At 35.4% G+C, this 25,026-nt stretch overlaps 1 protein-coding gene across 4 annotated transcripts; it reads right to left on the bottom strand.

Annotated features, from left to right (window-relative positions):
* Nucleotides 1-231: 231 nt before the first annotated feature.
* Nucleotides 232-22,911, bottom strand: LOC106070683 (glycoprotein 3-alpha-L-fucosyltransferase A-like). 4 transcript variants are annotated; one of them, XM_056034835.1, is made up of 7 exons: nt 22,800-22,910; nt 22,565-22,603; nt 9,941-10,189; nt 3,897-4,063; nt 3,545-3,755; nt 2,616-2,858; nt 232-1,434 (listed from the first exon to the last, which is right to left on the bottom strand). In XM_056034835.1, the coding sequence occupies exons 3-7, from the start codon at nt 10,111-10,113 to the stop codon at nt 1,284-1,286; spliced, it is 945 nt and encodes a 314-aa protein (XP_055890810.1). In that variant the 5' UTR covers nt 10,114-10,189; nt 22,565-22,603; nt 22,800-22,910; the 3' UTR covers nt 232-1,283. The 4 variants fall into 4 exon arrangements, with proteins under 4 accessions (XP_055890810.1, XP_055890811.1, XP_055890808.1 ...); XM_056034836.1 differs by lacking the exon at nt 22,565-22,603 and having other exon boundaries at nt 22,800-22,911; XM_056034833.1 differs by lacking the exon at nt 22,800-22,910 and having other exon boundaries at nt 22,565-22,793.
* Nucleotides 22,912-25,026: the final 2,115 nt, after the last annotated feature.

Raw genomic sequence — 25,026 nt, 5'->3', positions numbered from 1 at the left:
CTCTGTTTAGACAATTGTTAAAGCTAAATATGTGTAGCCAGCCTATACAGGAATTAAAGATGAAGCATTTTATCTTGTAAGCAAAGCTTAAAATATAGGCCAGGCTTATGATAGTATTTACATATAAAGCCCATGACTATTTACAATCAAAGTGTAGGCTACTCAAATCTTTATTTTAGTTACTCTTTGGATCTCTTAATTATCATTTGCAGACACAAAAAAACACACATATGTGCTATTTAACTTTGGTAAGTATATTTATTATGACAAGTATAGGACATCAATGACAATATGATCATGACATCAAAATGAGAATGGATAGTCATTTGTTTTGGCAGTGTTTTGAATGGGTCAACAAATATGTCAGTAAATTAATTGATGCAAAGCATTTGAACGAAATTTATATTTTTCTATTGTATCTTTTCCAATAATTCCCCTGAAGACTGGAGGCCTCATAAAACCAAGAGCTTCCCATGGCCTCATAAACCCAAGAGCTTCCCATGGCCTCATAAACCCAAGAGCTTCCCATGGCCTCATAAAACCAAGAGCTTCCCATGGCCTCATAAACCCAAGAGCTTCCCATGGCCTCATAAAACCAAGAGCTTCCCATGGCCTCATAATACCAAGAGCTTCCCATGGCCTCATAAACCCAAGAGCTTCCCATGGCCTCATAAACCCAAGAGCTTCCCATGGCCTCATAAAACCAAGAGCTTCCCATGGCCTCATAAAACCAAGAGCTTCCCATGGCCTCATAATACCAAGAGCTTCCCATGGCCTCATAAAACCAAGAGCTTCCCATGACCTCATAATACCAAGAGCTTCCCATGGCCTCATAAAACCAAGAGCTTCCCATGGCCTCATAAAACCAAGAGCTTCCCATGACCTCATAATACCAAGAGCTTCCCATGGCCTCATAAAACCAAGAGCTTCACATGGCCTCATAATACCAAGAGCTTCCCATGGCCTCATAAAACCAAGAGCTTCCCATGGCCTCATAATACCAAGAGCTTCCCATGGCCTCATAAAACCAAGAGCTTCCCATGGCCTCATAATACCAAGAGCTTCCCATGGCCTCATAAAACCAAGAGCTTCCCATGGCCTCATAATACCAAGAGCTTCCCATGGCCTCATAATACCAAGAGCTTCCCATGGCCTCATAATACCAAGAGCCTCAGTAAAAACTCTGCACTAACGTAAAATGAACATAACATATGTATCAACATGACCTAAAAGTACATCCCTTCCACCATACACATGCCACACACACACGGACATCCTTTGAGCTAATTAGTGGACAAGTCGTCTGGAGGCCAACAGTTTCCGGGTCGTGTCAACCAGGAGTAAACGTCATCAAACACGTGACGTGGTGAGCGTGAGTGGGCAGCTTGACACAGTTCACAGCCTGCATTGTGTTGAGGGAATATCTTATCATACCTGAAGAGAAACAAAAGTAAACTTCAGTTTGAAGTGTGTAGATAAAATGTGAATACAACAAAAAAAATGTAACAAGTAACAGAAAATGTTATTTTTTAAACAATTCTTCCTTTATGAAGCTTATGGTGATCTCCAATTTCTCATTTTTTTTTTATTTTTTTTTTTTGTAATTCTTCAAAATTGCAAGGAATCTCTCCAGTGTACTTTGCAAATTTTCTAATGCAGTCCAGCTAATTTCTTCATAAGACGGTGCGCAAAACTCTTTACTGAATACCATAGAATAGGCCTATATATATATATATATATATATATATATATATATATATATATATATATATATATATATATATATATATATATATATATATATATATATATATATTATATAGTCTATGCTGAATACAAAGAAACATAGGAGCCGAGTGTTGGAACACCCGCTTAAAGCGCGTTTATAATAGCCTAATTTAATTTTAAGATAATATTTTGAAAAATTGTAACGGTCAATCCAGAGTTTTACTGTTTGACCAGTAAGCTAGATTTGATTTTTTTTCCAAAGATATACATTAGTTGTTCAATATCTAAGAAAATCGTTAGAGCCGCTTTTGAGATCAGTGTCCAGGTTCTACCATCAAGGTTCCATAAAGTTCTGACTTGAATAGAGGTATTGTAAAAATATATACTCAAACACTCAACAAAGAAACAAGTAAAATATTTTAGAAATATTTTTTTAAGATAACTCCTCCGTTTTGAACCTGATGACTGATTTATAGGAGCGATTGATTATTCTACTTGATATTTAAAAATGATAGATTTAAACAAATTGATCAAAGGGATGAATCAGATTTCAAAATTCAACATTTAAGTCAACTTTTTATACCTGACATTTTTGTCCCTGACATTTGTTGTCCCTGACATTTGTTGTCCTTGACATTTGTTGTCCTTGACATTTGTTGTCCTTGACATTTTGTAACTACGATATATTGTACCTTACATTTGTGTACTTTATACTTGTTATGGTTGACATTTGCTGTAACACATAGCACAAGTCATCACTCATGCACTCAATGATTTTGATTGACTGTTGTTTAATGAATTGAGATCTTCTGATTGGCTTTTGTTTAGCTATTCCCTGAAAAGGTAAAAGTTTCTACTCAACAGGAACATTTAACACCTATACTTACTCATCTTTCTTCTGCAGCATCTTCAGGTATTGGGTTTTATTACGAGACAGTTCCTGCAGGTACCTGCCGAGCTTTTCCGGCGAAGCAAAGTCCTTAGCGTTGATGTAAGTGTCCAGGGTCGACAGGCGCTCGTACACAGCTCCGCCCCTGACCACGGGAATGACGTCTATATCTGGAAACACGTTGAAGAATTTCTCCGTGACATAATCTCTACAAAACGAGTTCTCGAAGGACAAATAGAATCTGAAATATGGCCAACGCTTTGTTTTGATATAAATAGTACATTGCAAACAATTATAATAATAAAGAAAAAAAAAGTACCTTTTTCAGATCTTATTATTAATAGGACAGATGATGTAAAGGTAATCTGTTTCTGTTGCCCACGGTTAACGAGGGTGTCATGTGGCCAACACAACGACCAACCGCCTTTATTTTTCCTCAACTAATGTCAGGTACCAATTAGAGCTGAGCGGACTCAGATGGGTCCTAAAGATACCGCTATTAAAAATCTCAGTTTTCTCCAAAATTCGAGCCATTGCCTCTCGGATCGGAAGCCAAGCACTTTACCACTCGTCCATTTAAGACCACATTTTAAATGTTTAACTAATACAGTGTACCCAAACTTTTTCTTATCTTATCTTATATTATACAGACGTTAATAAAATTACTCAGAAAGACACAAAGATAAAGGCACATTCCTCGTCCCATATGCTAGGACAAATCTGTACAAATGCTCTTTCTTCCCTAGCGCTATTAGAGCATGGAATGGGTTGGCTGAGCTAGCCAGGAAAACCAGTGACCTGGCAGAATTTAAGTCATTGGTTAACATGCATGACTAGATGCCTGACGGGAAGAACGCAATCATCTTCTTTTTTGAAGTAACTTCTGTATCATATAAGATAAGATATTTAAGAAGAGAAGACACTTACTTGTACTCTTCTGACAGTTTGTGTAGACATTCATCCCGAGATCCTCCCATATCAAAACCTCCAGACCCACAGCTGAAGTTCCCACACCCACCATAAACGTGGACCTGGACAAACTTGGACATTCTGTGGACATAGTCCTCCCTCCTTGAGCTGGTGCTACACTTACTGACAAACCATGCCACGTCATATTTCTTGCGATGGTAGATCTGTTCTGAAAATTGGGGCAACCAACATTGCAAGTTATAAATACGTAAGTCTTTAATTAGTGCAATGACCATTGCATGCTATGAAAACAGTCAAATAAGCTTGACTTGGAGCTACTAAAATGAAAAGATTATAAGCGAAAACTGACCATAATCTTTCTGTGGACGTTTGCGTGGAATTAGAAGTCCATAAATGCTCAAGAAAGTTGAATCGCTAAAGTAGGTCCTGGTCCAGTTGAATTGACCATGATAAGAAGATTGGTTCAAGTATTGCATCCTCCTATCTGTGATCGGTTCTCTCGTGTACAGGAGCCAACTAGAAATTCATTGAATAAATATTTGGTCATTTTTTTATATGAGTTTATGACGTGAATCAATATTTAATTCTAAAAAAAAACAATATTAGAAAGACAGTTTGTGTTATAACACAAACTCAGAGGCGGCCGGTGTCGGATCCCAGTCGGATCCTCCTATTCGCAAGGAATATTCATTTTATTTTGATTGTCAAAAGTAATAATGTTTCAAAGATTCATTTGCCGTTTTAAAAACAAATTTTTTTTTTCTGTTTTATATGTTTCGGATGTTCCTTCAAAGTTAAAGATAATTAACTTCCTTGCCCTAACCTCCCGCTGGACGACGGGAGATGGCAGCGAGCAGGGTATGAAAAGGACCGTCGAGATAATCAGTCCATAAATCTAACCGCACGACCAGGCATTGCTGTTAATAACTTAATAACAAACTGGTTACAAACTAATAGCCTATTATTGGATAAAGATTACACATTACGGCATGACATCTACCAGATATGTACAATATGTCAGACGAGCGATTTTAGAGAATCTTTCAGCATTGATTTGTAAAAAAAACAATAATAAAACAGATATCGTGATTGTACTTCGATGTTACAACACAGTTAATATCAAGCTATTGGCATTTTCATTTAGAATGAGGATGTATATCTACCTAAACTAAACTTATTAAGATCTACATCAACAATATCTAAATCTAAAATATACATTTGGAATAATTTATGTGTAATTTAGATTAGATTTATGCAAATAAAATACTAGATAATCTATCAATATTAAATTTAAAAATAGTAGATTAGTTTTAGTATATTAGAACATTGCAATATTGATTTATTCGTTTGGAAATCAAAATCTACACTTTAAGTCTAGAAATTAAAATTCTATATCTTGATCTAGTCTATATCATTCTAAACTAGATCTAGAAATTCTAGATCTAGAATCTACAATGATTTTAATTAGAATATAATTATAGATCTAGTTTTAAAAACTCTAGATACACTGTAAAAAATCTAGATTTAGTTTAAAAAATCTTAGATTAGATCTGAATCTAGCTATTATGTATTTTTGAAATACGAGTAAGATAACGAGGTTTTTAGAAACATTACTATAATAATAATAACAACAACAATAATAATAATAATAATAATAATAATAATAAAAAAGAGGACTTTCTTGGCAAATATAGGCAAAGAGTTAATAAAATCCTCAACACCAAACTGTCTGGCAGTAATCTCATCACTGCAATAAACAGCTGGGCCGTCCCTGTGCTCCTTTACACGTTCGGTGTGATCAAATGGACTGACACCGACCTACATGACATTGACAGACTCACTAGAAAATTACTAACCAAGTTTCGATGCCTACACCCCAAGTCCTCCACCATAAGGTTATACCTGCCCAGGAAGGATGGGGGTCGTGGATTGCAGAACATCTTCAAATTGTGTAAGATGCAAGTTTTAAAAATACGATCAAAACTGCTCGCCTCCAGCAACAAATTAGTTTCCTTCCTACGGAAATACGACTCCGATGCAACCCCTCTGAACCTACACAATGCTGATGTCAATATCGGTTTGGACGACGTAGGGCATGAGATTCGCCAATGGGAAGAAAAAACACTCCACGGAAAATTTCCGGCTTCAATACATGGGGACAACATCGACAAGGCTGCTTCCTTAACATGGCTCAAAGCAGGTCATCTCTACCCTGAAACAGAAGGCTTTGTTACAGCAATACAGGACAGAGTAATCAGGACAAAAAATTACGAGAAGCATATCCTGAAACTCAATGTTGTCGACAAATGCCGAAAATGTGGAAATGTGGGCGAGTCGATTGAACACATTATGGCAGGATGTCCAGCCCTATCAGAATCAGCCTACCTAGGTCGCCATAACCAAGTTGCAAAGTTAATACACCAACATTTGGCTTTGACGTACAAATTGATTGGTAAGGACACTCCCCCTTATTATAAATACTCTCCGCAAGAGGTTCTCGAGTCTACTGATCATCTGCTGTACTGGGATAGGCCTATTCTGACCGACAAAACGGTAGATTTCAATCGCCCGGATCTGCTGTTCATCGATAAAAAAAGAAAAAACCGCTACCATTATCGATATCGCCGTACCACTGTCTCATAATTTAAGAAAAACTGAGATAGAAAAACAAAGAAAATATGGGAACCTAGGCTTGGAGATTAAGCGTCTATGGAAATTGTCCAAAATAACAATATACCCCATTGTTATATCAACCGAGGGGATAATAACAACTGACCTCACAGACACCTTCAAGGCCCTTAACATTCCTAGGAACATCTTCGTTGCCTGTCAGAGGGCGGTACTGCTGCAGACCTGCCACATCACCAGAAAATTCCTCAGTGGAAACTGTTAAAGGGACTACGATGAATTTTGTTTCTCTTTAGCGAAACTCGACCCTGGCAGCGCCAGAGAATGACTACTCGTTCATTTCTAACATAATAATAATAATAATAATAATAATAATAATAATAATAATAATAATAATAATAATAATAATAATAATAATAATAATAATAATAATAATAATAATAATAATAATAAGGCTTGTATTCGAGTCCGAAGATTAGTGAGCAGTATTTCCCGTGGCTGCGCAGCCCCAGCTGTGACCTACATATTTTGCCACACCCAAGGCAGCATAACCATTGTCCGCAGGTGATCGATTTAGATTTTTTTTTCGCCGTCTGCATCAGTTTTAGCATTTCATTTAAAGAATTCATTCCAAATGACGTCAAAGGAAAAAACCCACTACCGCACGGTCCAGCCTAGTTAGACTAAAAAATGTCTTCATCAATAGGAGCAAGTTATCGAGGGTCCAATTACATTGGTGCACCGAGGTTTCTTTCTAGCATTACATTTAAAGAATTCATTCATAAGACGTCAAAGGAAAAAAACTCCATCACGTCACAATGGGCTAGAACCAAAAAATGTCTTTATTAACACGAGAGATTTAACGAGGATTCATAGACATTGGTGCACTGAGTTCTAATAGAATTCATTTAAAGATATATATATATTTATATATATATATATATATATATATATATATATATATATATATATATATATATATATATATAAATATATATTAGTTGTCAGAGGCTTTTTGAGACGCATGCCATTAGGAGTATTTTATAGACAATGGGAGCTTAACCCCATTGACACCCCTGGCCATGACAATCTTGACAACCATGACAATATATATATATATATATATATATATATATATATATATATATATATATATATATATATGTATATATTAGGATTAAAGCCGGATAAAGCTGTTGTGCGTTTTATCTGTCAGTCTGTCTGTCCGTCATGTAAATATAAAAAACAACAACTAAATGCTATTAAAAATTTGATTAACTTTTAACTTTCCTTCTGAAACATAGCAATAGTTTAAAGTATCTATAATTGATTGTTCAGGATGTTTGTATATATTTTTTATATAGTGAGAAAAAAAGAGAATTCTAGATAAATTTAATACAGATTTAATTTTTATGATGGTGTCGTATAAAACTTAGATGTAATATAGCCTTTTGTAGAGATTTTCATACCATGCTTTGGTGTTAGGAAGTTGTTCACCTTAAAAATCGGAACATACTATTAACGGTAATTTGATTTTAAAACGTTTAGCTAGAAAATTAAATGTAATGTACGACAGAAGTGCCATTTTATAAAAATAGAGTTAAAATGTTTTTCATAAAAATACAGAATAACCGATTTTCGTAAATGAGAAGAACATTATTTGTTTTATTTATTAGAAGAGGAATTTCAAACAAATATTTGGCGTTAGTAGATTTTTCATTTAAAATTCAAAATGATTTAAGCGACGATTTGTAAGAAAATTAAAGTACAGTTGATCGATTTCTATTTCAAAACCAAATCCGGAACATTCTTAACCGATAAAAAATTTGTTGTTATGTTTCGGCAAGAAAATTAAATGTAAAATAAGTCAAAAAAATTATTTTCAAGAATCGTTTCTAGTAAATTACTTTCTTATTTTAAAATCCTGAACACCCTACTGTCGATATTTAAAAAAAAAAATTATTTGAAATACATTTTTTTTAAAGATGGAAATACGGAACAAGTTGATATCGATAATTAAATTATAGTGACGTTTTTTCCAAGAATCTAAGTGTTATATATACGTAAGTCAATTATACGATTTCAAACATTCATTTGACATTTTTTATATTTTTTTGTAAATCAATATCCGGAACAACTTAATAGTTAATGAAATACAAGTCAGTATAGAGATTTTCATTTAGCATTCATATGCTATTTACTTTTAAAAACCGGAACAACATATCATTGTTCTTATGCTTTTGCAACTTTTATGCACGGAATTTAAGTGTAATGTAAGTTAGAAGAGCAAACAAACATTCGTTGGCATTGATTTGTTTTTCACAAAAACATCCGGAACAATCTATTATAGATACTTAAATGTATTGCAATGTTTTGGAAGGAACATTTAAGGTTAACTAAGATTTTCATTAAGTTTTAGTGTTGTTTTTTTATCTTAACGTGACGAACAGACCAACAAACAGACAAAACGTACAAAAATAAGTGGCTTTTATCCTGATAGGAGCACTAAACGAAAAAGTAAAAGATCTGATTATTTATACATTTTCGGGTAACGAAAGTCTCTTACTTCATAGCCCATTTAAAAAAATGTGCATGATATTTACAAACAAAAGGCATTCTTAGCCTTTGTAGACAAACAGAAATGTGTTTTTTTTTAAATTATAGCAGCTAGTTGACCAGAAAAACACCTTAACTAATATTTATATTTGATGTGAACATTTCTTGTACATTTTATAAATATATTTGACTTAGTGGTACTGAAAATACACACAAAAAATGTCTTTCTTTGTTAATATAATGTAACATTATCTCCCTTACATTTATGTATTGTTTTAGAATAGGCGTATTTTTATGAATAAATCGCTTGCATAATTAATTTTATAAATTAAACGGTTTGCTTTTAGAAAACAAAATGTAGCCTTTGCATCTAAACTTAGCAAGCCGCATCGCATTCAAAGGATGCAAAGAAGGATTCAAAGAAGCGACTTGAAAATCTAGGTCGTCAACAAGAACCCGTCACGATAGTCCAGTGTTATCTGGACTCGCATTGCTCACGGAATAAGTGACCCCTCTCAGTAAGCGTTCACAGTCCTCCACACTCACCCCCATGAACAATTCTATATTCTAAATCTTGTATTTTTTATTGACAAAGCTTCTATCAATTCACTCGGTCTACCAGTCGGGTCAAATGTAGGTACAGGTTATTACTCCCACACCCATTCTCTGATCAGGTTACAACTTTACACAATTATTTATTGTAACTGACAAAACAAAACAAAAGTTTCAATACAAAATAAGTCAACTAAATTATAAAAATAAAAACATTATGAGCTCTACTATCACGCGATAATTCTTCTATTGACTTCTAGCTTCTAACTTATTGTCACTTTACCTTGAACTGTCGCGCGGAGAGAAGTTGAGGTAGGCCTTTAGTTCAAGCCAATTAATTGGGTGCGTTTTCGTGTAGCAACTATTGCCTTATTATGTTACATTAGAAGCTACTCTGCACAAGTGGTACGTGATCCATAACTAAAACAAGAATTTTGACATTTGACTGCAGACTAACCAAAGACAAATGTAATACACTTGCCAATGTGTATACTTTGAAAACGATAGTCCTAAATATTGATTGCCTAACATGGAAACCCTTTTGATCCTTTTATTTAGCTCACATGGGAACAATTTTGGCATTCTGCTGAACGTTTCTGTAAATTTGCCTGTCGAAATGTAAATCAGATAAAATTACACAAAGCCTACACTTCTTACATCTGTCCAATAGGACGCTTTGGTACAATCAAGTCCTTCATATTAACTGCGTTGAACATCAGAATATCCGCTTCCTGTGGGTTTGTGGTCATAGCGCATGCGTCAAACTCACACTTCTTGAACTTGAGTCTGTGTGCGCAGTTTGGCTTGGGGTTAAAGTCCATGATCTTCATCACTCGGCTCTGGGAGATCTTGGATCTAGGTGAGTCTGAAGCTTTGGTTATAGCATCGGAGAGGATAAGGTCATCTCTGTAAGATATTGAACAGATTACTAAAAAGAAATCTAATTTTGAATTCTAAAATTGTGTAAAATTGAGTTAAAATTGAGTTAAAATTGTGTATCGCAGTCTTTACCAATTATGTTTTAAATGAATCTCAGATTAATTTAGAACAATATCAAATGTGTGGCATCAAAAAGTATAGGACGACATTGTTTGAAAGCAGGCCTCTACAAAGGCTCTACAAGTCAACAAGATTGTGCCTTTAGATGAGAAGTCGAAACTTTCTTGTACAAATAGGCCAAAAAATAATATCATTTAGGGCCTATATAGATCTCTTAATGTCTGTTCATGTTACCTATACAAAGACTCACTAGATCTGTCCGCCTGTCTGATACAAATATTGAACACGTTATATCTCCCCCTTCCCATTCTCAAAGTGAAAACTTTACACAATAGTTTACTATTCCTAACAAAACATGACTTAATCAAAACAAGGTTACAAAGACAGTTTGTGTGGAAACACAAACTCAGAATCGGCCCCCGAAGTGGTCCACCCAGGCAGGTAAAAAGGCAGGTTTCAATATTTTCCAGAAGAATATCAGAATGAAATTCTATCAAATGCAAATGAAAGAGAAAAATGGAGAAAGAAGGTTTACAGATCTTGTGTGGTACCCCAACGATCCAGCAGACCAAGGGATAGGTGAAAGTGAAGGTGAAGTTAGATGTGAACCTGGCCTAACTGATTTCATATAATGATTATCTAATTGATCTAATTGTTTTGTATAGGGTCAATCTCTTATTCAAAGCATCATTAAAAAAAAACATTTTGTAAAAAAAATAAATCATTAGTTAGGTGTCTTATGGTTGTAGCGCCACGCTACAGTTCACGTGATAATATGAAAAACTACTTATTAATTGTTGTTTTAAATTATGTACCACTTATATGCATATTAAATAGATTTTTTCTCTTTGAAAATAATAGCAACCATTTTTTTGTAAATGTAGTAGTTAGTATGACAGGACCTACTTAACTTAGCAATACATTAAAAAAAAAAAAATATATTTTTTTTTAAAATTCAAACCGTTTGCATAAATGTGTTAAAAAAATGGTAAATAGCTATCACCCTTACTAAATAGCCTCCTGTGTTTGTTACTATTAATAGTTGTAAAAAAAAGGATGTATTTGCATGAAAAAAACTGCTTGCATAGTTGATTTTAAAATTTAATTTTTCACTTTCAGAAAAAAAAGTAGCCGTTGCAATAGAACTTTCAAAGGTCTAAAATATCATGATGTCGAATTTTCAATTTCTTTTCTAGTTTACGAGATCTAAACGGGACGGACGGACGGACAGACATTCCACACAAAACTTATTGCGTCTTTTCCCCTTTCGGAAGCCGCTAAAAATCAGCCAATATATTAATGGTAATTAATTTTGTTGATATAAAAAAGAGTTACATATCGTACAATATTGAGATAAATGTCTGTAAATGTTGAGTTCTTCCCTTTACTTACTTCGGGCATTGTACCACAGCAATTTAAGCATGCACTTGTGAGGCCCTTATTAAAGAAATCCAGTCTTGACCAGGAATTCTAAAAAACTATCGCCCGGTATCAAATCTTCCCTTCCTGTCAAAGCTTCTGGAGCACATCGTGTTATCGCAAATTCTTTCTAATCTTGAACAGTACTGCTTCTTGGAAGAAATTCAATCTGCATATAGGAAGTGCCGTAGCACAGAGACAGCAGTGGTCAGAGTACTAAACGACTTTCTTCACAATTCCGACATCGGCCACATATCAATTCTTTCCATGCTGGACTTGTCCGCAGCCTTTGATACGCTAGACCATGAAATTATGATGGCCAGATTCTCTGCCAATTTTGGTTTAGCAGGAATCGTCCTAAAGTGGCTTGGATCCTAGCTGACTGAACTCACCAAAGTGTCTTTGTTAACGGGACAGAATCAACAAGCTTACTCTTGAAGTACGGAGTACCCCAAGGATCAATTCTAGGCCCAGTACTATGTATCCACTCAGCGGTGTCATACGGCCAACCGGCATCTTATACCATTTCTTTGCCGATCACTCACAGTTATACGATTCCTCGGTACCCTCAGAGGTGTTGCATCTGGCAGAGAAAATCAGTGGTACCGTTGCAAGGGTGAGCGATTGGATGGTTGAGAATAAGCTCAAGATGAACGAAGACAAGACAGAAATAATTAAGATTGGCACTCGGAACAACGTCTCAAAATTCGAGAACACAGATTCTCTTTTTATCACGAACTGCTAGGTTCCTTATGTCCATGTAGTGCGGAATCTTGGAGTTTTCTTCAACTCAACACTATCTTTCGACCCACACGTGTCAGCTCTGCAAGGGTCTTAATCTGCAGCTGCACAGATTATGCCAGATCCGATCATATTTAACAACGGAGTCAACAAAAACGCTAGCTGTTGCATTCGTACTCTCCCGCCTTGACTACTGCAACTCCGTGCAAGCAGGTATACCCGATGACAAAATAGCCAAGCTGCAACGTATTCAGAACAACGCCGCACGAATAGTCCTTAGAAAAACAAGACGAGATTCTGCTACTACGCTCTTGCGCACGCTCCATTGGCTTCCCGTGAAAGCGAGAATCGATTACAAGGTGGCCACACTTTGTCATCAGTGTATATATAACAATGAGATGCCCCTGTACCTTAGCGAACTGATTAATTCATATGTCCCTCAGAGAGCCCTGAGCTCAATGGACTCAAAACGCTTTTAGTGGTGCCACGTTTCTCCCTCAAAAGCTAGGGTTTGCGGGTTTTTTCAGTGCACGGACTTCACTCACTTCCCATTGGACCTCATTCACAAATCTTATCTCTTCTATACAAATTACGAGCTAATTTTTAATACAAAATGGCTATCACGTGGCAGATTTTTTCTTTTTAAATCAATATTATCACGTGACTAAATGTTGTTTCTTTACGAATTGGTGAATGAGATCCATTGATCTCAGACAGATTACATGCTACACCACTTTCAAGAACATTAAGACCTATCTGTTTAAAACTTTTTTTTAGATTAGTTTGTCATTTTAGCTGTCGTGTTTGTGTTTGTAATGTTATCACAGCACCTGCAATTTGTTTGTTAACAGCCCTTTATAAATAAAATTATTATTATTATTATTACATAAGCATATATTTTTAAAGACTTTACATATTTTGCTTGCTATCTTCCTACACTTACATGGTTACAATGTACAGACATTTAGCATTGTATTGGTAGCATGGGCGTAGCCGGTGGGGGGGGGGGGGGGGTTGGGGTTCAACCCCCCCCCCTTCCGAAATGAATTCCCCCCCCCCTGCAGTTGGGGGGGGGGGATTTAGTGACTGATTTTTGCTTTGAATTTGTTTATTTTAGGAGAGATTTTAATACTAAACCATCACTTGCCCCAGCGCAGCCAAGGGGGTTTTGAGTTTTAACCCCATACCATGGAGTAGTGCAGTTAAATTTTCCTCTTCTATAAAACAAAACAAACAAGATTACAAAGAGAAACTCAGAGGCGGCCCCCGTCGAAGTCGGATCCCTGTCGGATATGCATATTCGCAAATAATATTCAAGAGGTGATTTAATTTTGATGGTCAAAAGTAATAATGTTTCAAAGATTCAATTACCGTAAATTTAAATTAAATAAAAAATAGTAGATTAGTTTTAATATATTATAACATTGCAATATTGATCAAAACGTTTGGAAACGAAAATCTACACTTTTTTTTTTACACTTTAAGTTTAGAAATTGAAATTCTACATCTTAATCTAGTCTATTTTAGTCTAAACTAGATCTAGAAATTCTAGATCTAGACTCTAAAATAATTTTAATTAGAATATAAATCCAGATCTAGATATACTGTAACAAAAATCTAGATCTAGTTTAAAAATCTAGATTAGATCTAAATCAAGATATCATTCCTTTTTTAAACGAGAGTCACATAACGAGGCTTAATAAACATTACTATACCGAGTTCTTTTTTTCATTTCATTTGAAGAATTAATTCCATATAACGTCAGAGGGAAAAAAAAACACTACGACTAAAAATCCCATTCATCAATACGAGCCATTTATCGAGTGTTCATAGACATTGGTGCACCGAGTGCGTTCTTTTAGCATTTCTTTTAACGAATTCATTCCATATGACGTCAAAGGAAAAAAAAACACTACGTCACACGGCCTAGCTAGACTAAAAATCACCTTCATCAATACGAGCCATTTATCGAGTGTTCATAGACATTGGTGCACCGAGTGCGTTGTTTTAGCATTTCATTTAAAGAATTCATTCCATATGACGTCAAAGGAAAAAAAACACTACGTCACACGGCTTATTTAGACTAAAATATGTTTTCACCAATACGAGCAATTTTTCGAGGGTTTATAGACATTGGTGCACAGAGTGCGTTCTTTAGCAATACATGTAAAGAGTCCATTCATATGACGTCAAAGAAAAAAAATTCCATTACCTCACAATAGGGTGGTAGTACCGGTACCATAAAAAAAAATGTCTTTATTTACACGAGATATTTAACGAGGGTTCATAGACATTGGTGCACTGAGTTCTAATAGAATTTCTTTTAAAGAGGATCAAAGCCGCATTGTTTTTGCGTTTTGTCTGTCAGTCGGTCTGTCCGTCATCTTGATATAAAAAAACAACAACTAAAAGTTATTAAAACTTGATTAACCTTTAATTTACGTTTCAAAACATCGCAATAATTTTTAGGTATGAACACAATTGAAAATTTTATATAATAGATTGTTCCGGATGTAAGTATAAATAGTAAAAGAAAAAGAGAATTTCAGATAAATGTAATACCGTTAATTAAATTTTTTGGATGGTCTCATATAAAAATTAGATGTACTATAGCCATGTGGAGAGATTTTCATACCTTACTTTGGTGTTTGGATTCTGTTTTCCTTAAAAATCGGAACATAATATTAACGATAATTAGATTTTTTAATGTTTTAGGTAGAAAGTTAAATGTACTGTAAGAGATAAGTGAGTTAAAATATTTTTCATAAAAATCCGTAAAAACATTATTTCGTAAATGAGAAGATTATTTGTTTATTAATTAGAAGAAGGAGTTCAAACAATTATTTGGCGTTAGTAGATTTTTAAATAAATTCGGAAATTTCTGGCGACAATTTTGTAAGAAACAAAATCCGGAACAGTCTTTATCGATTACAAAACTTCTATGTTATGTTTCAGCAAGAAAATTAAGTCTAAAAAGTAATTTTCAGTAATCGATTCTAGTAAATTACTTTTTTTAAAGCCCTGAACAACCTATTGTCGATATTTTAAAATTTGTTTAAAGATGAAAATACGGAACAATTTGATATTGATAACCAAATTATAGTGACGCATTGTCAAATAATATAAGTGTAATATTAGTAAATTATGCGATTTCAAACAATCATTAGGCATAATTCATGTTTTATAAAACAATATCAGGAACATTTTTACACTTAATGAAATATAAGTAAGTATAGAGATTTTGATTTAGCATTAATATGCTATTTACATAAAAAACGGAACAACATATTATTGATATTGTGTTTTTGCAACGGTTAAGCATCGAAATTAAATGTAATATAAGTTAGAAGAGCAAACAAACATTTGTTGGCGTTGATTTGTTTTGCACAAAAAAATCCGGAACAAGCAATTTTAGATACTTAAAACTATTGAGATGTTACGGGAGGAACATTAAAGGGTAAATTAGATTTTCAATAGCTTTTAGAGTTCTAGTTTTTTTAATCTAATCGTGACGGGCAGACCGACCAACAGACAAAACGCACAAAAATAATCTTCTTTTATTCGGATGGGGGCACTAAACAAAAAATTAAAAAAATCTGATTTTTAAAAAAAGTTTAAGGAATTGGTTTAGCACTTGATCATGTTGCGACGTTACGCTACTGCACGAAAATCGCTGCATAAAAAGTCCATTAAAAAAAATGTGCGTGATATTTACATACAAAGTGCATTATTAGCCTTTATAAACAAACAGAAATGTTTTCTTTTAATTTTAGCAGCTAGTTGACCAGAAAAAACGTCTTTAACTATTATTTATATTTGTTGTAAACATTTCCTTTACATTTTAAAAATATATTTGAATTAGTGATACTGAAAATACACAAAAATTGTCCATCTTTGTTAGCATATTGTAACATTGCCTCCCTTACATTTATGTAATTGTTTTAGAATTGGTGTATTTTTATGAAAAAATCGCTTGCATAATTAATTTTATAAATTAAAGGGTTTGCTATTAGAAAACCAAAAGTAGCCGTTGCACCTAAACTTTTCAAGCCGCATTTAATGATGAAATAATATTTTTCATATCTCTTCTAGTTTTCGAGATCTGAGAGTGACAGACGGACAGACGGACATTTTGCACAAACCTAATAGCGGCTTTTTTCCCCTTACGGGGGCCGCTAAAAAAATATGCAAGCGACAATCCCCAAATTCCAAGAGCATAGCTAAGGAAGATTTTGATTTTAAAAAAAACCTCCAAAATTTACGATAAATCAATCCCCTCTTCAATATGAGACTATCAATACATCAGTCACCAGATTCTATGATCGTAGCCAGGAGGGGTTTTGTGTTTACCCCCCCCCCCTTTTCCAGAGTGTTTGCAGCTAAAAACCACCTCTTAAATATAAAAAAAGCAAATTACACACTCAAAATTCTTTGAGCGCAGTCAAAGGGGTTTTGAGTTATAATCCCATTTCAGCGGGATTAGGTGCTAAAAATACATCTTTAATATAAAAACAAGATTACAAAGAGAGTTCAGAGGCGGCCCCAATCGAATTCACAAATGGACGAGAAATATATTCAAGCCATATTCTTGTTTTAATTTTTTAAAGAAATTTTTAAAATTTGGCGTTATTTTTCTCTTAAAGAGGGCTTTTTTTAGTTTAAAATATCTCCTGGTGGTTTTGAGTTTAAAATCCCCCTACAGAGAGTTTTGAGGTTGAAAACCTCTCTCTTTAATATTATTCTAAAGCGAACTACAGTCACCAAATTCTATGAGCGTATCTAAGGGGGGTTTAATTTGTTTAAAAAAAAACTCCATAGATTATTTTGTTAAATCCGCCAACAAATGATTTTGACGATAAAATTTCCCTTTTCGATATAAAATCTAAAGCAAACTATAGTCACCTAATTCCAAGAGCGTAGTCAAGAGAGGTTACAAATTTCTACTAGTGGCTGGGCTCCATTAATAAAGTGCAGTGAAAAGTCATCTGCCGAAATTGAAAAAGACTAAATGTGGCTCAACAAAGATGGCTAAGACGGATTTTAGTAGTCAGTTATAGAGATCGGGTTTCAAGCAAGGAAATCCAATGCCGAAATGGAACTTAGTAATATTGTGACAGAGCGTCGCATGAGGTTTATGTGACGTTCTCCGAGAAAATGAATTAAGCATAATAAGAGTTGCGATGACATGGAGGCCATTACGAGGAAAGCGCAAACAGGGACATCCTAGTACAACTTGGCGCCACACTTTCATGGAGGACCTTAGAGCAGGTGGGAAGAGGCTTCAGACATTGCCAGTGACAGATTTTTGTGGCCCAATGCGCTGAATGGCGCGGGAGGATCTAAGTAAGTAAAAATAGCAGATTAGGTTTTTGAAATAAAACTTTTTAATAGCAGGATAATGCACAGTAGATACCTCAGAATATGCATTTTGTTGGCTTTCAATACTGGAAATAGTGCTTGGAAGCGGGGCTCTGCTCCGACCCCCTTGCTAGCAAGGTCGGGGAGTCTACAATTATTCAATTAACTCCAGGAAGATCCTATTCTATTAATAATAATAATAATAATAATAATACGCTACAACGAAACCACCAAAAGAAAGGAGCATAACGCTTTATTTCAGCACACAAGAAAACAGTTCTTCCGTAAACTAGCTGATAATGGTGCTGACAAAATTCAAACCATTGATAGCACTAAACACGGCTCCTTTACCGACTACTGGGCGGCGCTTTGGTCCGACCCGCTACATTACAATGTGCAGGCTGACTGGATCGAGGAAATCCAAACTAAAAACAGCCTAATACCAGAAATGCCTGATGAGGATTTCACAGCTGAGGAAGTCTCCGCAGCTATTTCAAAAACCCACAACTGGACTGCTCCTGGACCGGACAATATACACAACTTTTGGCTGAAAAAACTTACAGCCGTACATGCACCACTAACATCAAGTTTTAACGAGCTAATATCAGAACCGTCTTCAATGCTGTTAGAACTCACTGAAGGGAGAACATCTCTCCTCCCCAAAAAAGGGGATCCGAACCAACCATCAAACTATCGCCCTATCACTTGTCTGTTAGTGGTGTATAAACTATTAACTTCACTTTTAAAAAGTAAAATGTATAAATTTTGTTCTGCCCATAAGCTACTAGCAGATGAACAACAAGGTTGCATTGAAGAGTCGATGGGCTGTAAAGTACAGCTAACTATAGATGGTATTATATTGCATCAAGCTAATAGAAGAAAGAGAAATTTACACATGTGTTACATCGACTACAAAAAAGCTTTCGATTCAGTTCCGCATGATTGGCTTTTAAAAACCCTGGACATCCATAGAATCAACCCAAGAATAAAACAACTATTGAAAGTCTGTATGAATAATTGGAAGATAAATCTGCACCTTAATCGTGATAAACTAGGTTCTGTGCACATAAGAAAAGGTATATACCAGGGTGACTCACTATCTCCACTCTGGTTCTGCCTAGCGATTAATCCTCTATCTACATTACTCCAAGACTCTACAAACGGTTTTAGGGTTGACACTAAATGTACAAAATGTGTGTCCCACTTATTATACATGGATGATCTAAAACTATATGCAGAAACCGAGCAAAAATTACACACCTTAATCAAAACGGTAAAATGCTTTAGTGACGATATCTGTATGTCTTTTGGCCTGGATAAGTGTGGCATCATAAGCATTAAAAAGGGCAAGGCAACGAACACCAACATTGAATTTGAAGGCATCGAGGAATTGAACTCCGCCTCTATTTATAAATATCTTGGAATAAACCAGAATGCCAAGATAAACCATAAGAAATTAAAAGAGGACTTTCTTGGCAAATATAGGCAAAGAGTTAATAAAATCCTCAACACCAAACTGTCTGGCAGTAATCTCATCACTGCAATAAACAGCTGGGCCGTCCCTGTGCTCCTTTACACGTTCGGTGTGATCAAATGGACTGACACCGACCTACATGACATTGACAGACTCACTAGAAAATTACTAACCAAGTTTCGATGCCTACACCCCAAGTCCTCCACCATAAGGTTATACCTGCCCAGGAAGGATGGGGGTCGTGGATTGCAGAACATCTTCAAGTTTTAAAAATACGATCAAAACTGCTCGCCTCCAGCAACAAATTAGTTTCCTTCCTACGGAAGTACGACTCCGATGCAACCCCTCTGAACCTACACAATGCTGATGTCAATATCGGTTTGGACGACGCAGGGCATGAGATTCGCCAATGGGAAGAAAAAACACTCCACGGAAAATTTCCGGCTTCATTACATGGGGACAACATCGACAAGGCTGCTTCCTTAACATGGCTCAAAGCAGGTCATCTCTACCCTGAAACAGAAGGCTTTGTTACAGCAATACAGGACAGAGTAATCAGGACAAAAAATTACGAGAAGCATATCCTGAAACTCAATGTTGTCGACAAATGCCGAAAATGTGGAAATGTGGGCGAGTCGATTGAACACATTATGGCAGGATGTCCAGCCCTATCAGAATCAGCCTACCTAGGTCGCCATAACCAAGTTGCAAAGTTAATACACCAACACCTGGCTTTGACGTACAAATTGATCGGTAAGGACACTCCCCCTTATTATAAATACTCTCCGCAAGAGGTTCTCGAGTCTACTGAACATTTGCTGTACTGGGACAGGCCTATTCTGACCGACAAAACGGTAGATTTCAATCGCCCGGATCTGCTGTTCATCGATAAAAAAGAAAAAACCGCTACCATTATCGATATCGCCGTACCACTGTCTCATAATTTGAGAAAAACTGAGATAGAAAAACAAAGAAAATATGGGAACCTAGGCTTGGAGATTAAGCGTCTATGGAAATTGTCCAAAATAACAATATACCCCATTGTTATATCAACCGAGGGGATAATAACAACTGACCTCACAGACACCTTCAAGGCCCTTAACATTCCTAGGAACATCTTCGTTGCCTGTCAGAGGGCGGTACTGCTGCAGACCTGCCACATCACCAGAAAATTCCTCAGTGGAAACTGTTAAAGGGACTACGATGAATTTTGTTTCTCTTTAGCGAAACTCGACCCTGGCAGTGCCAGAGAATGACTACTCGTTCATTTCTAACATAATAATAATAATAATAATAATAATCTTTGTTGTCCGTGAGGAAATTAGGCTTACAATTTGTGCATTACACCAAACAAAACATTTTAACTATTTATTCATACCAGACTCACTCATAATTTACATGGAAAAAAAGTTTATATCAAATTGTTTCTATTTAATGATTCGATTGCCAAGGTAAGAAAAGAGTGTTAGTGTCTGTTTGTCTTTGCTATCGGTGTCTTGTATCTCTTTTTGTGATGGTAAAATCACAAAATCCTGATCCAAAGGGTGATTTTTTTATTTCTAGAATCTTTTTAGCTTTTTTGTGGATGTTTGTCTCAAACAGCTGCCCCCAAATGTGATTTGTTTTTTGCCAATGACTTTAACAGCAGCATTTAGGATTTGGAATTTATTTTTATTTCTAATGCTCAGATTGCCATACCAGGCAGTCATTATAAACTTAAAACATTGCAGATGTGAGCGTGATAAAACATAGCCAAGGCCTTTTCGCTAACATTAAACGAGGACAGTTTTCTCACTAATCGTAACCTTTGCTACTCTTTTTTGCTGATATAATCAGTATTTACAGTAAAATTTAGTTTATTGTCTAGGATAGTACCAAGGTATTTAAAAGTTTGCACTATTTCAATAGTGCTCTCCAGCTAAAGAAACAATATTATTTTTTTCTTTTTCCTACTAACATCGATTATCATTTCTTAGGGGTTTTTTACATTTAATAATAAAAATTATCTTTACAGTATTTTTCAATGTATTCTATTTCTCTGAAATACTCATTTACGTCTGAGCTCTCTGATGGTAGGGTAAGAAGTGCCGCATCATCAGCGAATTTTGTGAAGGAGCAAAAAGAACTATAGGATTGAAAATCATTGTACAAAATGAACCACAACGGCGATGTCACAGCCCCCTGGGTTAACTATTCATGCATTTGACATTACATTGTTTACCCTAACCTTCTGAGGTCTTTGTGGCAAAAAATCATTAGCCCATAGTATTATGTATGGACTAATCTTCAACGCTTTCATCTTTTCAATGAGTAAATGAAGTTGTATAGTGTTAAAAGCTGATGAGAAATCAATAAAGAACAATCTTACATAAGTGTTCGGTAAGTCCAGGTGTTTGTAGACACAATTTAAAATATTTAGGATGGCATCGTCTACACCTTTACCCTTTTGATTAGCAAATTGTAAAGGGTCCAACTTACTACAAAGATCATTCAGAAGAAACATTTTAACCAGGTTTTCTAAACATTTAGACACAATGGACGTAAATAAACCTCTTCCAAAACGCACGAAGGGGCAAATTGTAATAAAGATTAATTATGTACACACACACACATTTATATATAATTTTAATATATATATATATATATATATATATATATATATATATATATATATATATATATATATATATATATATATAAAGAGAGAGAGAGAGAGAGAGAGAGAGAGAGAGAGAGAGAGAGAGGGGGGGGGGAGAGAGAGAGAGAGAAATTCCCCAAACCCTCCCACCCGACAAAAAATCCTGAATACGCCCATGATTGGTAGACTTCTCTATATGTTACTCAATTTATCTCTCGAGTAAACTATAAGAAAATGTCCCAAACATTGATATAGAACCGGAACTTGCTTGGTATCTAGTGCACTGTACTATCTGTACCATTTTGTGCATATCTAATTGGTCAAATGGTCGCAAAAATTGAACAAACCCAAGAAAAGAATGAATTACGAAGAATTCATTGTACAATAAACGTCTTCCGAAAGAATGAAAGGTCAAAATGTAATAAAGATTAATTATGTACACACACACACATATATATATATATATATAGAAAGAGAGAGAGAGAAAAAAAATTAACCCCAACCATCCCCCCCCCGGAAAAAAATCCTGGCTACGCCCATGATTGGTAGACTTCTTTAAATGTTCCTCAATTTATCTCTCGTGTAAACTATAAGAAAATGTCCCAAACAGTTACCGAAGTGCCATAAACATTGATATAGAGCCGGAACTTACTTGGTATCTAGTGTCCTATATGTACCATTCTGTGCATGTCTAACTTGGTCAGATGGTCGCAAAAATTGAACAAAAGCAAGAAAAGAATGAATTACGAAGACGACTATTACAATTTTTAAACTTCTAACGAGACTGCGTCTAAATATCATTGTTGGAAACAAAACATCTCCCAACACTTTGCTAACTCTAAATGTTTTAAAATATGACTATCTCACATTTCGATAACAAAGCTTACCATCTCTCAACGAAAATAGTTTTACCCATACTTAACATCACAAGCTGGTTCAATATGTTCTAGCTTAATAATCAACAATAAACACATTGGACTTGAACATTAACTTGATAACACAAGAGATAGTTTTCTTTGAACTCAATGTACAAAACATCAATAAGTTACCTTTGGTGCGTGTACCCAAATGTCTTGCTAGATTGTTTAGGGCTTCACTGGGTCGATTTTTATGTGAATACAATAAATACCATGGTTGGGCTCCTATTACTAGCAATTGGTAATAAATTAATTTTACTTTCGTGGCGTGGAATCTTATGAAAGAGGAAAGGTTATTAACAAGGATAGTGTGTGGTGTGTGTGGTGAAGACCAATCCATAAAAATGTAAAATCATTACTGACTAATATTGATATTAAAGTTTCATTGTGTAGAATCCATGACCTCAATAAATCTGTCTGATACATTTTGTAATACTTTTAAATTCATCAACTTTGAGGTTATCAGCATTTCTTCTAGGCTGAACGACACAATGGTTGAGACATATCTCTATGATAAAGAGACGTGATACTTGAGACATATCTCTATGATACAGAGACGTGAAACTAGAGATATGTATCTATGATACAGAGACGTGATACCAGAGACATATCTCTATGATACAGAGACGTGATACTAGAGACATATCTATGATAGAGAGACGTGATACTAGAGACATATCTCTATGATACAGAGACGTGATACTAGAGACATATCTCTATGATACAGAGAAGTGATACTAGAGACATATCTTTATGATACGGAGACGTGATACTAGAGACATATATCTATGACACAGAGACGTGATACTAGAGACATATCTCTATGATACAGAGACGTGATACTAGAGACATATATCTATGATACAGAGAAGTGATAATAGAGACATATCTCTATGATACAGAGACGTGATACTAGAGATATATATCTATGATACAGAGAAGTGATACTAGAGACATATAACTATGATTGAGAGAAGTGATAATTGTGTGAAATAAAGTCCGTATATCTGATGTGTGTCTGTGTGTGTGTGACAGTATGTAATCCCATCTTCTAATTGAAGATTCATCTTCAGATAAAGCTCAAAAGAATGTGCATTGGTTCTTGTGGGTCATTTGAGTCACGTGACTTGAATTGATGAAAACAGTTTGCCTGATATTTTAATATTGATATCAAATAAACATTCATGATGTGATTCTGTAATTGCAGACTTAATTCAAGATTAAAACTCTCGTCAGTCGTCCCAACCATTCCAATCATAATTTGTACAAAGCTTATACAAAACTCACTCGTCTGTCGGTCTGGTACAAAGCTTATATTAACTCACTCGTCTGTCGGTCTGGTACAAAGCTTATATTAACTCACTCGTCTGTCGGTCTGGTACAAAGCTTATATTAACCCACTCGTCTGTCGGTCTGGTACAAAGCTTATATTAACCCACTCGTCTGTCGGTCTGGTACAAAGCTTATATTAACCCACTCGTCTGTCGGTCTGGTACAAAGCTTATATTAACCCACTCGTCTGTCGGTCTGGTACAAAGCTTATATTAACCCACTCGTCTGTCGGTCTGGTACAAAGCTTATATTAACCCACTCGTCTGTCGGTCTGGTACAAAGCTTATATTAACTTACTCGTCTGTCGGTCTGGTACAAAGCTTATATTAACTCACTCGTATGTCGGTCTGGTACAAAGCTTATATTAACTCACTCGTCTGTCGGTCTGGTACAAAGCTTATATTAAATCACTCGTCTGTCGGTCTGGTACAAAGCTTATATTAACCCACTCGTCTGTCGGTCTGGTACAAAGCTTATATTAAATCACTCGTCTGTCGGTCTGGTACAAAGCTTATATTAAATCACTCGTCTGTCGGTCTGGTACAAAGCTTATATTAAATCACTCGTCTGTCGGTCTGGTACAAAGCTTATATTAAATCACTCGTCTGTCGGTCTGGTACAAAGCTTATATTAAATCACTCGTCTGTCGGTCTGGTACAAAGCTTATATTAAATCACTCGTCTGTCGGTCTTGTACAAAGCTTATATTAAATCACTCGTCTGTCGGTCTTGTACAAAGCTTATATTAAATCACTCGTCTGTCGGTCTTGTACAAAGCTTATATTAAATCACTCGTCTGTCGGTCTTGTTATTTTGTACACTTTTTCCCCCACTTTCCATTCTCGGATCAAGCTGAAATTGTGTAC

This window comes from Biomphalaria glabrata, chromosome 7 (genome assembly GCF_947242115.1).
Source record: "Biomphalaria glabrata chromosome 7, xgBioGlab47.1, whole genome shotgun sequence".
In the NCBI taxonomy this organism is placed as follows: domain Eukaryota; kingdom Metazoa; phylum Mollusca; class Gastropoda; family Planorbidae; genus Biomphalaria; species Biomphalaria glabrata.
This window is presented reverse-complemented; position numbering and strand designations above follow the sequence as displayed.

What these genes read in the sequence shown, in the direction of transcription:
- LOC106070683 (XM_056034833.1), bottom strand. Translation starts at nt 22,713, where the DNA reads ATGATATTTAGACGCAGTCTCGTTAGAAGTTTAAAAATTGTAATAGTC. An exon ending in TATAGGACACTAGATACCAA is followed by an intron (nt 10,190 to 22,564) that starts GTAAGTTCCGGC and finishes AATATCTTACAG; the next exon opens with AGATGACCTTATCCTCTCCG. An exon ending in ACGTCCACAGAAAGATTATG is followed by an intron (nt 3,756 to 3,896) that starts GTCAGTTTTCGC and finishes CCCAATTTTCAG; the next exon opens with AACAGATCTACCATCGCAAG.